General features: G+C 39.2%; 1 protein-coding gene across 1 annotated transcript in view; it reads right to left on the reverse strand.

Annotated features, from left to right (window-relative positions):
• Positions 1-1,035: 1,035 nt before the first annotated feature.
• Positions 1,036-14,564, reverse strand: part of CHAF1A (chromatin assembly factor 1 subunit A) — a 49,729-nt gene continuing 36,200 nt past the window's right edge. The window contains exons 10-15 of the mRNA XM_027850824.1: positions 14,062-14,142; positions 13,779-13,871; positions 10,338-10,596; positions 7,926-8,416; positions 5,788-5,884; positions 1,036-1,582 (exon numbers count right to left, since the gene is read on the reverse strand). Of these exons, the coding sequence (XP_027706625.1) occupies positions 1,479-1,582; positions 5,788-5,884; positions 7,926-8,416; positions 10,338-10,596; positions 13,779-13,871; positions 14,062-14,142 (1,125 nt within the window). The 3' untranslated portion in view covers positions 1,036-1,478. The remainder of the gene's footprint in view (positions 1,583-5,787; positions 5,885-7,925; positions 8,417-10,337; positions 10,597-13,778; positions 13,872-14,061; positions 14,143-14,564) is intronic.

Consider the following 14,564-nt stretch of genomic DNA (forward strand, 5'->3'; position numbering starts at 1 on the left):
TACTATTAGCCCCATTTTACAGATAAGAAAACTGAGTTTCAGAGAGATATAATGACCTGCTTTGGGTCATACAACTTGTGAGGGTGAATTTGGGATCGCTACCTGTCCTTTTGGTAATTTCCACACATCTTTAAAAACAGGGCAGATTGCTTTCCCTGCCCTAATAACTGACATCTGAGTTTTATAACTACGTGAGGCAGTACAGGTATTATTCCCCTTGACAAATATAGAGGCAGTATGGTCTAGTGGACAGACAGCAGAGCTGACCAGGAAAGCTTGAGCTCAAGTACGTGCCACATCACTGACTGTGTCACCCTGGGCAGCCTGCTTAATCTTTCAGTGATACAAGCAACGCTCCAAGACTACAAGTTGCAGAGAAGGTGCAATTACAGAGCCAGTCCCTAATGCTCAGAGAAATCAAGAGCCTTGCCCAGGGTCACAGAGGTAGTCACCACGCCGGGGCCTGCACCCTAGTGTCCTGACTAAATTCAGAGTTACTTTCGTTACCTACCCCACAGCTGTGGCTTCCAGCTCTGTCTCATACTTCTTGCATCGCTTAATCCTGCTTTTACCACTACACTGCACATTTCTTGATTATACATAGACATGTGTTTTCACCACTGTTGGGGAGGGAAAAGAAAACTGGACCAGGTGTGGAGTCTCAGTTATCCACAACCTAGCTGTGGGCACCTGAGATTCCATCCTCTCTCTGGGCTGCAGTTATCCCAATCAATCCTAGCCAGCCTGCTAGTCTGTCCCCAAGTACTAGGAGGGATTCATGAGCAAATACCTGACATCTGTGCAACACACATATTTTCCCCAAAGCCATCAAATTCATCTTCTTTCTTCTGAAGTCCCAAAGCATTTTGAACAAAGCTGGGATGACGATAAACATTCAAGAGTTCTTTAATCGACTAGCAAGAGTTAATCTGACAAGCCAAACCAAAGACAACAGGAGCAGAGTATGTTTTTGTTAATGCCTATTAAGCTTATAATTTTTAAAAATTAAATAAAAAAGAGGAGAAAGAGACCAAGTCAGGGCTATAGAATAAAAATTTATACATTTCCACCATTATATCCAGAAGCCCATATTATACACAATCATAAAAAGTCCTTGACTTTAAGCTACTGGGGTTTTCAGGACATTTACAATCCAGTAACACAGGCTGCCTTCTGTGGCTGGAGAGGAAAACAAGTTATTTCTCATACAAAACATCAAATTTCAATAATGCTTTATTAAAGACAGATTAATATGCAGTTTGGTTTGTGTGTTTTTTGTTTTTGTTTTTACAATTATCAAAGAACTAATCAGTCATTCTATATAAACTTTCAAACCTCCAAAGGGGTTGTGAAGCAGGACAAAGTGCTGTCTTCTCTTTACAAAAGAAATGGGAAGATTTTCAAGTATCTGATACACATTTAAAAATCGTCTAAAGAATTCTACATACATACATTATGGGATTAGTAAATTTATGGTCTTAAGTTCTGTTAGATGGGCTGACAGGCTGGGGGTCCTCGCTGGGTTCTGTTTCCATTGCACCATCATCAAACTTAGAATCAAGTCCGCACGGGGATTTAGCCTCTGGAAAAGAAGAGTGAGGTGTCTTTAAATTGAGTTTCTGTCACTTTCAGATGGCAAAGCAGCTATCAATATTCCCCTCCCTTCCTTCCGTTACCAGGCTGAAGGGTGAAGAAAAGATGGCCATTTTCATACTAGAGTGAAGAGATCCCTTGAAAAATGTAAATAGTATACTCTACCATTAATTATTGCCCTATCACAATCTGATAATTACTGATACGTAGGTTTGGGGCCATCCATGCCCCTTGCAAGATTAATTCCTGCTTGAAGAATGGTAACTGTATTGTCTTGTCTCCACCTATTTCTGCCTCATATTAGTTTCTCCTTGGTTCTCCTGGTCCTGACACTAAGTGACCCAGAGTTTGCTGACATCCACAGCCTGTGTATGAAGAAAATAAAGATGGAACAGCTGAGTCACTGCTTTTTTTGGGTCATGTCTATGCTGAAAGTCACAGCATAACATGGAAATGTAATATTGAAGCGTTTGAGCTCCTCACAATAACACAGGTTTATTTACTAGGCTTTTATGTTATTATGTTGGCCATTCTTCACAAATTGTGGGAAACTAAGTACCCCGACACCACAAAGATATAACTTTCTGGTTATTAAAGGGAAGAACCAGATAAATGCCTTTCAGGCCAGACCAGAGCACTCACTGTTGGCCTGATACTGATCTTGCTCCAATCTACACAGCCCAACACCACAAACAGAGACTGGGACAGTCAGGCAAGCCTTTCCATACAATGCCAGGGGGAGATCATAATTGTAAAGTACTTAGCACGGTGCCTGGCACACAGCAGGTGGTATATAAATGCTTAGTCTTTCCCTTTCCCCTCCTTCATGCAGGCATATGTGAATCCACTTATTTTTCAGAGACTGTTGGTTATTTTAGAAAGAGTTTAACGTGAGAAAAAGAAATAATCAAGTCCAAATAAGTGAATATGCAAAGAAGGCAGCTAAGTGTCCTTGATAACTTTTAAATGCCTAATTTTTATCAGTATTATTAATAATATTATTGTTAGGTTCTGAAATTAAATTATTCCTCTTGTCACTACTTCCTCAGACATTCTCATTCAACATCTCATCTGGCATGAAGGTTTTCAAATGCTCTGATGTAGATCATAAACTCAAGTCACTTCTACCAAGTTGGAGAAGCTATGCTGCTCTAGGTGCAACCTAGAGGCTGTGATGAATTCCCTGGTCAAGCCCACCCATAAAACAAACAGAAAAAATCCCAGAGCAGCCTTCTGTACTGCGCTGCCCCTTTCCACCTCTGTAGTGACAGTGGTAGAGTGGTAGAAAAGGAGACAAAGAGTCAGCTTTTAGACACTTAAGATATAAATTTAACTGCTGGTCCTTTTTTAGTTTGATTCACTGGTAAGAAAATTCTCTCTGACCATCAATGCAGATCAGCAACTGTTCTGAACATGTAGAGACAGAGTTGGCTGGACACTGACTCAACATGGTCATATAGGCTATCTCAGAGGCAGAATTTGAACCCAGGTCTTCCTAACTACAAATGCTCTTCTCTTTTGACTATTCTCACACTGCATTTCTACAACTTAAGATTTTTGTTGATGAACAATGAACTTACATTACAACTACTGGAAGAAGTGAACCACAGCCACACTTTTTTTTTTTTAAAAGGGAAGGCCTCCAGGGCATTGGATAAACATGGATAACAATGGTGTAGAATGAGATATGGTTAGATGGCTACTTGCACCAGAGAAATGATCACAAATTCCCCAAAATAAGTAATGTCACTCAATTACTCCACCAATTAAAAGTGGCTACATTAACACCACATTTCTTGTATGAATAAGAAAATAAGGGCTCAGGCCTCAAAAAGGGAAAAAAATACTTTTAAAGAGAAATAATAGGGGCAAAGCCAGGATGGCAGAGAGAAGCCAGGAATTTGCCTGAGCTCTCCCTAGTTTCCCTCAGAAACAACATTAAATCAAGCCTCTAAAAGAATTCTGTAGCGACAGAATCCACAAAAGACGGAGTGAAACAATTTTCCAGCCCAAGATAACTTAGAAGGACTTCAGGAAAGGTCTGTCTCACTTGGGTAAAAGGGAACACAGCCCAGCGCAGGCAGTGTCTGGGCAAACCAGCAGGAGGCTCTTAGCCACAACATAGATCAGCAACCAAGGCCTGGCAGTCCTAGCATAGCAGGCCAGCCTCCAGCCCCAGCACAGCAGGTAAACTGCCAGCCCTGGAGCCCAGTGGACAACAGGTATGGCTAAGCAGGGCCACTGTAGCTCAGTAGGCAAGCCACCAGCCCCAGAGGCCCAGGCACAGAAAGACAGTGACCAGGACCCTGGCCTCTAGCGCAAAAAGCTTAGGACAGTGGCCCCTGTACCCCGGAAGCAGAGCTCAACTTTTTTAAATGAGCAAAAAACAAAAGAGCTCTGACCATAGAAAGCTACTATGGCAACAAAACAAACTCAGAAGAGGACAACAATATCAAAATGCCTACATGTGAAGCCTCAAAAGGGAATATGAATTGGTCTCAAGCCCTAAAAGTTCTCTTGAAGGAGCTCAAAAAGGATTTTAAAAATCATTAAGAGAGGTAGAAGAAAAATTGGAAAAAGAAATGAGAGTTATACAGGGGAATTATGAAAAAAGAGGCAACAGCTTGGAAAAGAAAACACAAAAACTGACTGAAGAAAACAACTCCTTAAAAAATAGAATTGGTCAAATGGAAAAGGAGGTACAAAAGCTAACTGAAGAAAATAATTCCTTAAAAATTAGAATTGGAATCCAGCCTCAGACCAAACACTTGACACGTACTAGCTGTGTGACCTTGGGCAAGTCACTTAACCCCAACTGCCTCACCAAAAAGAAAATTGAATTGGGCAAGTAGAATTAATGACTTGATGAGAGGTCAAGAATCAGGTGGAAAAAAAAAGGATTGTACTGGGAAAACAGGAAAGGGGGAGGCAGAATGGGGTAAATTATACCACATGAAGAGGCATGAAAGACCTTTTACAGTAGAGGGAAAGAAGAGACGGGGTGAGCATTGTTTGAACCTTACTCTTATCAGCTTTGGCTCAAAGAAGGAATAACATACACATTCAGTTGGGTAAAGAAACCTATCTTACCCTATGAGGAAGCTGGAAGGAAAGGGGAAAAGAAAAGGGAGGTAGGGACTGATAGAAGGAAGGGCAGATTGAGACAAGGGTGGTCAGAAGCAAAACACTGGTGAGGAGGAACAGGGTGAAAGGAGAGAGAGAAAAGTATAAATGGGAAAAACAGGCTGGAGGGAGATACACAATTAGTAATCACAACTGAATCTGAATGGGATGAATTGTCCCATAAAATGGAAGCAGATAGCAGAGTGGATTAAAAACCAGAATCCTTAATATGATTATACACGTACAGCCTATATCAGATTGCTTGCTTGCCTTCTTGGGGAGGGATAAGGGGAGGGAGGAAGAAAAAATTTGGAACTCATATCTTGTAAAAGTGATTGTTGAAAACTATCATTGCATGTAATTGGAAAAAAATAAAATACTATTAAGTGAAAAAAAAATTTTTAAAAACCTATTTATAGCAGCTTTTTTTGTGGTGGCAAAGAATTGGAAATTAAGGGAATGCACATCAATTGGGGGATGGCTGAACAAGCTATGGTATATGAATGTAATAGAATACTACTGTGCTATAAGAAATGACAAGCAGGCAAATTTCAGAAAAACCTAGAAAGATTTCTATGAACTGATGTTGAATGAAGTGAGCAGAACCAGGAGAACTTTGTACGTGGAGTAACAGCAACACTGCATGATTTACAACTATGATTGACTCAACTCTTCTCAGTAACACAACGACCCAAGATAATTCCAAAAGACTAAGGACAGAAAATGCTATCCACATCTAGAGAAAGAACTATAGAGTCTGAATGCAGATCAAAGCATACTATTTTCATTTTTTTTTTTGGCTTTTCCCTTTTGTTGTTTCTTCTTTCACAACAAGACTAATGTGGAAATATATTTACATGATTACACATATATAACCTATATCAGATTGCTTGCCATCTTGGGGGGGGGGGAGAATGAGAGGAAGGGTGAAAAAATTTGGAACCCAAAATCTTATAAAAAATGAATGTTGAAAACTATCTTTACATGTAATTGGGAAAAATAAAATACTAAATATTTACAAAAAAAAATTAGAAAAGAGAAATAATAGCTTAAAGTTCTAATTCTTCTCACCTCCGCTGACTGGGATATCTACATTCATGCAATCAGCGTCATCCTCCTCCTCTTCTTCAGTGTCTGCCTGGAATCCATCCATTTCCACAGTTTCAACCTAAAGCATCCAATAAGATGTATCTTATAACAGAAACAGCAAAACTGACACGGGGATCATTTTGTTGAAATGCTGGATGGGCACAACATTTCCTTGTCAATGGAGACAGTAGCCAGAGAAAAGGGACTGCTGGACATGTCAGGAAAATATTATGTTATTTACAGAAATTAAAATTTTAGTGAAGTGTGGCAAAATGAGCACTGGGTCTCCAGTCAAAAGACCAGGGTTTGAATGTTAGCGTGGCTACATGTTAGCTGTGTGACTATGGACAAACTCCTCTCCTTCTATAAGCTTCAGTTTCTTCATCTCTAAAATAAGGGGGTTGGACTAGATGACCTTTACAGACCCAGTTCTATCTACGATCCTATGACCCCATTTACCCATTATTACCTCGGGACATCCAAGGTTCTCTCCATTCCACAGTCATCAGAGTAGGCCTTCTTCAGAGAAGTAGTATTACATGTAACAGTTACAAGATTTTAGTTGTAATTGTCCTAAAAAGCACAATAAATGTATTCTACCTATTTTTTTTTTACATTAAAAAGATTTTGACAGTGGTCATGGTTTTCTCATCAGACCTCAACTTTACAACTTCTAAGAATTTGGTGCTTAAATATGTAGATGGGGTCATAGCATCATTGCAGGCTTATTACAAAGTCACGTTGATGATATTCAATTTTTAGAGAAACTAATTATACTCCTACTTCCCATTTGCACGACATGGTTTTTGTTTTTTGTTTTTTCCATTTAGAGGATGACTGGCCTTTGCTGATTATCATACTTTGGTCAGTTTTGCCCATGGGAATACTAAAATTGATACAATCAGAGGAAAAAAAAAGACCAAGAATAATAACCAAAACCACCTTACTGTGTTTATGAATGTCCTCTCTGCTCCCTCCTCACATCAAAAAAAATATACAACTGTTTTTAGGTTGATTTAACAAAGGTATTAAAAATTACAGTAAATTTTAAATACCTGCTGAGTTCAGATCTCTTAGGAAAAATTTTATATGTATGTTTAACATGTAAAGTACTATGACTAACTTTTAGACAAATGAGTCAGAATTTACTCATGGAATGTGTGCTTCTCCCTTCAAGACTACCCAGTCTAACAATATTGCCACTGCCCAAAGCATTTTGGGAACTCCTCTTTTTGGAACTCTTTGGAGTTTGCAGGACATGCTTGAGCCTTCTTAATGGTGTCAACTCTCCAGCTTTTGAGGGTAGATTTAATTTCTAGAAACAGCCTAAAATACTTAGAGCTAAGTTTTGTGAAGTTGAGGGAGGAAAATGTTTGGAAATACAATTTATTGGAATTTGTTCAGATAATGGCTACCAGGTCGGTAAAGACTGAAGATGATGATGGCATCACAAAGACTGATAGAAAGAACTGGGTGTGTTTAGCTTTCAGAAGATTTGGGTGGGGGGATGATAATGAAGGATTATACTTATTTTCTTGGAGGCAGAATTCAGCTCATTATAAGAAAAAATTCCTAAAAACTAGATCTGCCCATAAGTACAATGAGCTGCCCTGTAAGGGAGTAATGAATTCTCCATCACCAGGGTCTTACATTTGTTGGGGATGCTGTAGAATGAATGCCTGTTAAGGTATGGGTTGAATTAGATGACCTCAGGAAGTCAATTCAATTTTGAGACTCTCTAGTTCTGAAAAATTTGACTTGCTATATGGGCTGATTAATGTTTAGTTAATCAGTTTTCAGGGTAGTGGGAACACTACAGGAATGAGTAGTCAGAAACTGAGTTGGGAACACAAAAAGCTTTCACAGATATCTAGGACCTTTAACCTTCCAATTAACAATCCCTTATAAGACTAATTTCTGAAAATTCAAAAGCAGGATCATTTTCTCCTTAAGGGACATCAAGAGGCTAGCCTCACTTGTCTTTTGAAACCCAGCCTCCAGTGTCAATCCCCAAAGCTTTATTCAGTACCCACGTATGATGCACATACGATATTACTAGCTGCTGCTCTCCTTCTTCTTTCGGGAAGAGATGATCAGGATGCTCCCAAGGGAACTCTCACCTGTTCATCATGCCTTGGCTTCTTCATGAAATGAGTGATGGACATACTGCCTGTGTTCTTTCTCTTTAGTGAGACTGGGGTAGTCTGTGTGGGCCCCAGGCTTAGCCCACTGCCATTGTCCTCTTTAGTAGCAGATGGGACCTGAGTGATGTAGTTCCATTGACAAGGCACAGGTAGGTGCTCTTGGTCAAAGCTCTTGAGCACCTCCAAGTGAACATACCAACACATCCTGAAATCTGGTCTCTTCTCATATACTGAGTTCTCAGAAATAATCCGTTTTAGTCTAGCTTTGGAAGGTATAGCAGCATCCTCATTAGCAGTGGGAGTCTGTGGCCGGGAGGTACTTGGACTTGCAGGGCTAGCAGTGCCACTATCAGGACTGCTAGTACCTTTACTGAACAATCCTTGGCGGCAGCACTCCTGGAATTCTTGAATAATCACTTTACTTCCATTCACATTCCCATGCAATAATGGGAGTAACTGTTCCAAGACTAGTTAAGGAGAAAAAAAACAAACCACAATTTATAATGAATGGCAGTAAAACATAATGTTGCATGAATTGGGGCCATTTGTAGAGCTGTGATGGATAATTACTTTTTAGCTTAAGATCTTTTTTTTTTTTAAAGGCAACTGGGGTTAAATGACTTGCCCAGGGTCACACAGCTAGTGTCAAGTGTTTGGTTTGAGGCCGGATTTGAACTCAGGACCTCCTTACTTCAGGACCCCGTGCTCTACGTACTGCGTAACCTAGCTACCCCAAAATGTCAGAGGGAGTAGCTTAAGATTTTGTGCAGAGTAGAAAAAACATTGGGGTTAGAGCCTGAAGACCTGGGTCTGAGTCATGGATCAGTTACTTACTTGTTGTGCATCCAAGAGCAATTTAATCTCTCTAGGCCTCACTTTCTTCAGAAAATTAGAATATTATTTGCTCTATCTAGTCACACTTTACAGAGTTACTATACGGCAAATATTTTGTAAATAGTTCAACAATTTATAAATATAAGTTATAATTACTGTTATTGTGCAGTTGAAAGAACTCTGTATACTTACAACATCACTAATGTGAAAATATGCTTAATAGGAATGTATATGTATAGCTTATATCAGATTTCAAGTCGTCTAGGGGAGGGAGGTAGGGAGGGAGAGGGAGAAAAATTTGAAGCTCAGAAGCTTATGGAAGTGATTGTTGATAATTCAAAATAAATTGATTAAAAAAAAAAAGAACTCTGCAGAAAAAGCATAGAAACTTTGTTGCTAGAAAATTCAAGACTGAAATCATACATTTGTGAAATTCACACTTACTATCTCTTATACTAATGCCCAAGATAAACCAGAGACACTACAGATGAAAATTGAAGTGTGGCTTGGTATAGTGGAAAGGGGCTGGACTTTGGGTCAGAGGCATCCTGGGTTTAAATCCCACTTCTGACACTTAGTATGTGATTATGGATAGGTCACTCTTCTGCAAAAAGACCCTTCCTGCCCGTCCCCACCACTGCCAAGGCCTTCCCTTTGAGATTATCTCCCATTTATAATGTGTATCTCACATGCACATAGTTGTTTACATATTATCTCTTCATTAGACAGTGAGTTCCTTAAAGGCAGGGATTGTGTTTTTGCTTTTCTTTCAATCTCCACCTCTTAGCACAGTACCTAGCCATAGCAGACACTAAATAAATGCTTGTTGACTTGATGTTGTCTCTCTCCCATACAACATAAGCTCCTTGAGAGCCCTGACTATTTCACTTTTATCCCTAGTGTCCATCATTTGACAATGCTTGGTTCAGTAAGTTGATTGTTTGCTCAGTAACTGTCACCTTCCACCAGTCCCTGGCTATTCCTGGGGCTCCTCCAATAAGTTCCATATCAATGTGGAAAGAGCACTAAATGTGGCATCAGAGCACTTGAGCTGAAGTCTACTCCCACTACTGATATGACTTTGGATAAGTCACTTCCTGTCTCTGAGCTTCGGTTTCCTTATCTATAAATTATAGCTCCATACATTTGTACAAGTCTTCTATGCCTGAACATACTTCCTTAACTCCACCTCAACATCTTCCTCTTCCATAAGACTCAAGTGCCACCTTCTCTGTGAAGCCCTCCATGGTTTCCTGATTTTTAGCTAACATTCATTCCCTCCTCAAATTACTTTTGTCTACTATCTGTGTCAATGCTGCTATTTTCTCCCAATAGAATATAAGCTCCCTGAAGGCAGAGACTATTTGTCTTTGTATCCCAGCACTTGGTATAATGCTAACACAAATAAATGTTTTGGTCTGAATTGGCCTTAAAGATCGCTAATATCTCTTACAACTCTAAGTCCTATAATCATAGGATTCTGGGCAGATGGGAAGATCTCTGCCTTTGGTTTCTCATGCCATCCCCCCACCCACCCCAAAACTCAGAACTTACTCTGTCGGTCCCTTTTCTCTCTTTTGTTGGCCTTCGGTGTGTGCTCCTCCTCAGGAATGACTGTGTCCAGAATACAAGCTGTGAATTGCTGCAACACCTTTAGCTCTGAACTGGCATTACTGTTCTTCTCGCCTTCCCAGATGCAGCCAATTTTCACTGGCTGGAGCACACGGAACCTCTTCCCCTTGGCTAACAACTCATCCCATTCCTTTGCCTTCAGCTTCTGACGAACCTTGTGATTTTCTGAATCTGTACCCTCCTGCAAACCAAGAGAGAGAGACATGGTCAAATATTCCAACCTTAACTAGAGTTCTTTTCTTTAAAAGGATTGCTTGATGTAGTATTATATGTGGCAACAACTATCTATCTCACATCTATTCTTAATTTCAGGCCCTTGTTGGCTCTTATGAGAAGTTTACTTCTTTTGAAATTAAAGAGAGGCAAAGTCAAGATGGTGGAGTAGCTGGAAGAAGTACAGCCTAGTTCCCTCACCACACCTACTCCACAAAGATTTAGAAAACACACTAGACTGAATTCTAGAAATTCAAGAAAAAAAAATCATAATGAGTAGTTTTCCCAGTTCAGATTGGCTTAGGGAGATAGACACAGAGGACTGGGTCTGCCCAGAAACATGCCACACATGGAGCACTCCTATGCCCTAGGACTGAAAAAGGACTGAGAATGGGCACTGGGTAGGAACCTCCCAAGCAAGAAGGATGCCAGAGGATCACTTAACTAGCACAGGATACAGGAATAAGTGACATCTGGGAACTCTCACTTACTACCCAATTCCAATTCACAGATCTAAGGTAGACTGAGGAGCGGACCTGTACCTAGGGCTAGATGGAAGGGAGGAGTAATCATGGTGAGGGGGCCCTACCTGTATACAGAGTGAGGAAAAAGTTCAGGATCAGTAACCCTGAACCTGCAAAGCCTCCTAGCAAGTTAATAATGGCTGGGTCCAACAGTGGTCTACTGAAATGTCTAACCAAGGACAAGTTGACAGATCCAAACCTGGGTCAGGAACTTGCAAAGCTCAGATCTGAAGGACGATGACCAGACTTTACCCCTGCATCACATCACTGGAAGCAATGAAAGCTTGCAGGTTTCACTGAGCTATGAAAAGCAACAGAAGGTCACAAGAGGACAGAAGCTCAGACCAGATAATCCCCCAGAAGTGCAGAGAGCCCAACCCTAACATAAAGTCTAAAGTCAAGAAACAGACTAGAAGAATGGGCAAACAAATAAAGAACTCCACCATAAAGAACTATTGCGGCAACAGGGAAGCTCAAGACACAAATCCAGAAAAGAATGACTCCAAATTATCTACAAGCAAAACCTCAAAGAAAAATGCAGTTTAAGCACAAATCTAGCCAGAATTCCTGGAAGAGCTAGAGTTTAAAAAAGAGCTAAAAATTATTTTTAAAACTAAGTGGAGAGTGGTAGAGGAAAAAATGGGAAAAGAGAATTAACAGCTTAGAACAAGGAGTATTCAAAACCTTACCCAACATTATAAGCTCCTTGAGGGCAGGGACTATCTTTTATCTCCTTTTGTACCCCCCAGTGCTTAGCATAGTGCCTGACACTTAACAGACACTTAATGTTTACTGATTGAAAATTAGAATTAACCAAATAGAAGCTAATGACTCAACAAGACATCAAGAAATATAAAAGTCAAAACACTGGAAAAAAATGGAGGAAAAATAGGAGGCATCATAGCAAAACAAACTCTCTACCCATCACCACCTGAAAGAAACACCAAAATGAAAATTCCTAGGAATATTGTAGCCAAAATTCAGAGCTCCTAGGTCAAAGGAAAAATACTGCAAGAATCCACAAAGATTTTTGAGTATTAAGGAGCCACAGTCAGAATCACCCAAGATTTAACAGCTATACTATAAGGGAGTAGAGAGATTGCAACATGATACTGGAGAAGGCAAAAAAATCAGGCTTACAATCAAGAATAACTTATACAGCAAAACTGAGTCTAATCTTACAAGGGGAGAAATGGATCGTTAATGAGATAGAGGATTTCAAAGCATTCCTGATGAAAACTTCAGATTTGAGCTGAAATTAAAGAGAACATTGGTCCCTCTCTTTCCTTGATCAGGACTACACTGATAAGTCTGACCAATTTCTTAAGGATCAGAATTCTGAAAAATGACAGTTATGAACATGACACACTGGAAGAGTAAATGGTAATTAAAAATAAGGAAGCTTAGAAGATGTATGTATTCATAGGGGAAGGATAATAAGTTCTCTTTAGACATGTTGAACTTGAAACGTCTATGATACGTCAAATTTGAAATGTACAGTAGGCAGCTGGAGTTTAGAAAGAGAATAAGGGGCAGCTAGGTGGCGCAGTGGATAGAGGACCGGCCCTGAAGTCAGAAGGACCTGAATTCAAATCCAGCCTCAGACCAAAGGCAAGTTACTTAACCTCAACTGCCTCACTAAAATTAAAAAAAAAAAAAGAAAGAAAGAGAATAAGACTGAGTACATAGATCTGTAAGTCATCATATAATTAAACTCATGGAAGCTGATAAGATCACTAAGTGAGAGAATATAGAGAGAGAAAGGAGAAGGCAGATTAGGACAAAGTCTAATCCCTACTTTATTTTGCAGTTTAACAAAGTAATTGGCTCAAGGTTACACAGCTAAAAATTAGTGATCGAGCTGGAACTAGAACCCAAGTCTTACACTTCTCACTTAAGGGCTCTTTCTATTACGCCATGCTACCTCCCCTAGTTTATTTTTCATCATTTTTTTAAAGTGAAAGCTGGAAACTGCAGGACCACTGATTCTGATGTTCAATGGATCTTCATTTGTATCGCAATGACAAATTTAAATACAGAAATCAAAACTTACTTTTAGAATTTTGTGACACTTGAGATGGCTCAGATGAAGTGCAACCAAGATGGGGAACTGATGGCCTAATTTATTTCAGAAAGTAATTTTGAGCTGAACTGTTACACAGTCATCACTAAAATGGAATACTATTGAAACACAAGAAATTATAAAAAGGACAGTTCAGAGAAACCTGGGTAAAATTGTATAAATTGACTCAGAATGAAGTGAGCAGGACCAGAAGAATAATTTATGAAATAAAAGGAATAATATAAAGACAAACAACTGTGAAAGACCCGAGAACCCTGATCAATGCAATGACCAACCATGATTTCAGAGGATTCATGATGAAACATTCTACCTACATCTGACAGAAAGGTGTTGGAATAAGGGTGTAGATGGAGACATACACTTATATAAATCTAAGAATGCAATTTGTTTTGTTTAAATATTATTATCTGTTACAAAGGTTTTGTTTTTCTTTCTTTTTCAATGGGGGGAGGTGGAAACGAGAAAAAAATTTTTTGCTAACTAAAGAAATTTTTTCAAAATTTCAAACCCCATAGTTATTACTAATAATTACTACAAACTTACTTCAGTCACTCCTTCATCCTCAGATAGGTATCCATGAGGTACAAAAAAGCCATCATCATCATCTTCATCCTCACCCCCTTCATCCTCATCATCCTAAAGAGGAAAAAATAATTAATTTCATTTTTTGGTACAATGAGCCTCTACCCGAACTAAAGGAGGAAACACCATTTACTGTTTTATGCAAACAGGATAGATGGGCATGAATCTCATCAAACCAGTTTAGACTGATTTTGAACCTATCTCTTGAAAGCCAACTCTTCTAAATTTCCAGAGTTGTTCTTACCCCTTCACTATGAGAGAGGGACTCTCCTGGTTCTTCTTCTTCCCACTCCTCATCACTATCTATTTCATAGTCCAACAGCTTCTAAAAGAAAAATGAACCAATGTCAATGAACCAAGTACTTCGTCCTAATGATTATCTTAGATAACCAGCACTTTGTTTAGTAATTAATGCAATACGTATTATAGTTATTCATGTTGGCATCTTATTCCCATACTAGACTTTAAGCTCTTTGAACACAGGGATCACAGGATCATAGATTTAAAGCTATAAAGAACTGTGTCTTATCTAAATTTTACAAATTAATCAGCATGAGAACAGCACTCTGTATATCGTAAGTGATAAACATTTATTTTCTTATAGAGATGGATGAGAATAGAAAAGAGAAACTAAAACATTTGAAAAATCAAAGAAACTTCTAACAAGACCAAATAAGACAGGAAGATACAAACATAGATACAACCATACACACACACACACACACACACACACACACACACACACAC

The sequence above is a fragment of the Vombatus ursinus genome, unplaced genomic scaffold (genome assembly GCF_900497805.2).
Source record: "Vombatus ursinus unplaced genomic scaffold, bare-nosed wombat genome assembly UNPS02009173.1, whole genome shotgun sequence".
Classification (NCBI taxonomy): domain Eukaryota; kingdom Metazoa; phylum Chordata; class Mammalia; order Diprotodontia; family Vombatidae; genus Vombatus; species Vombatus ursinus.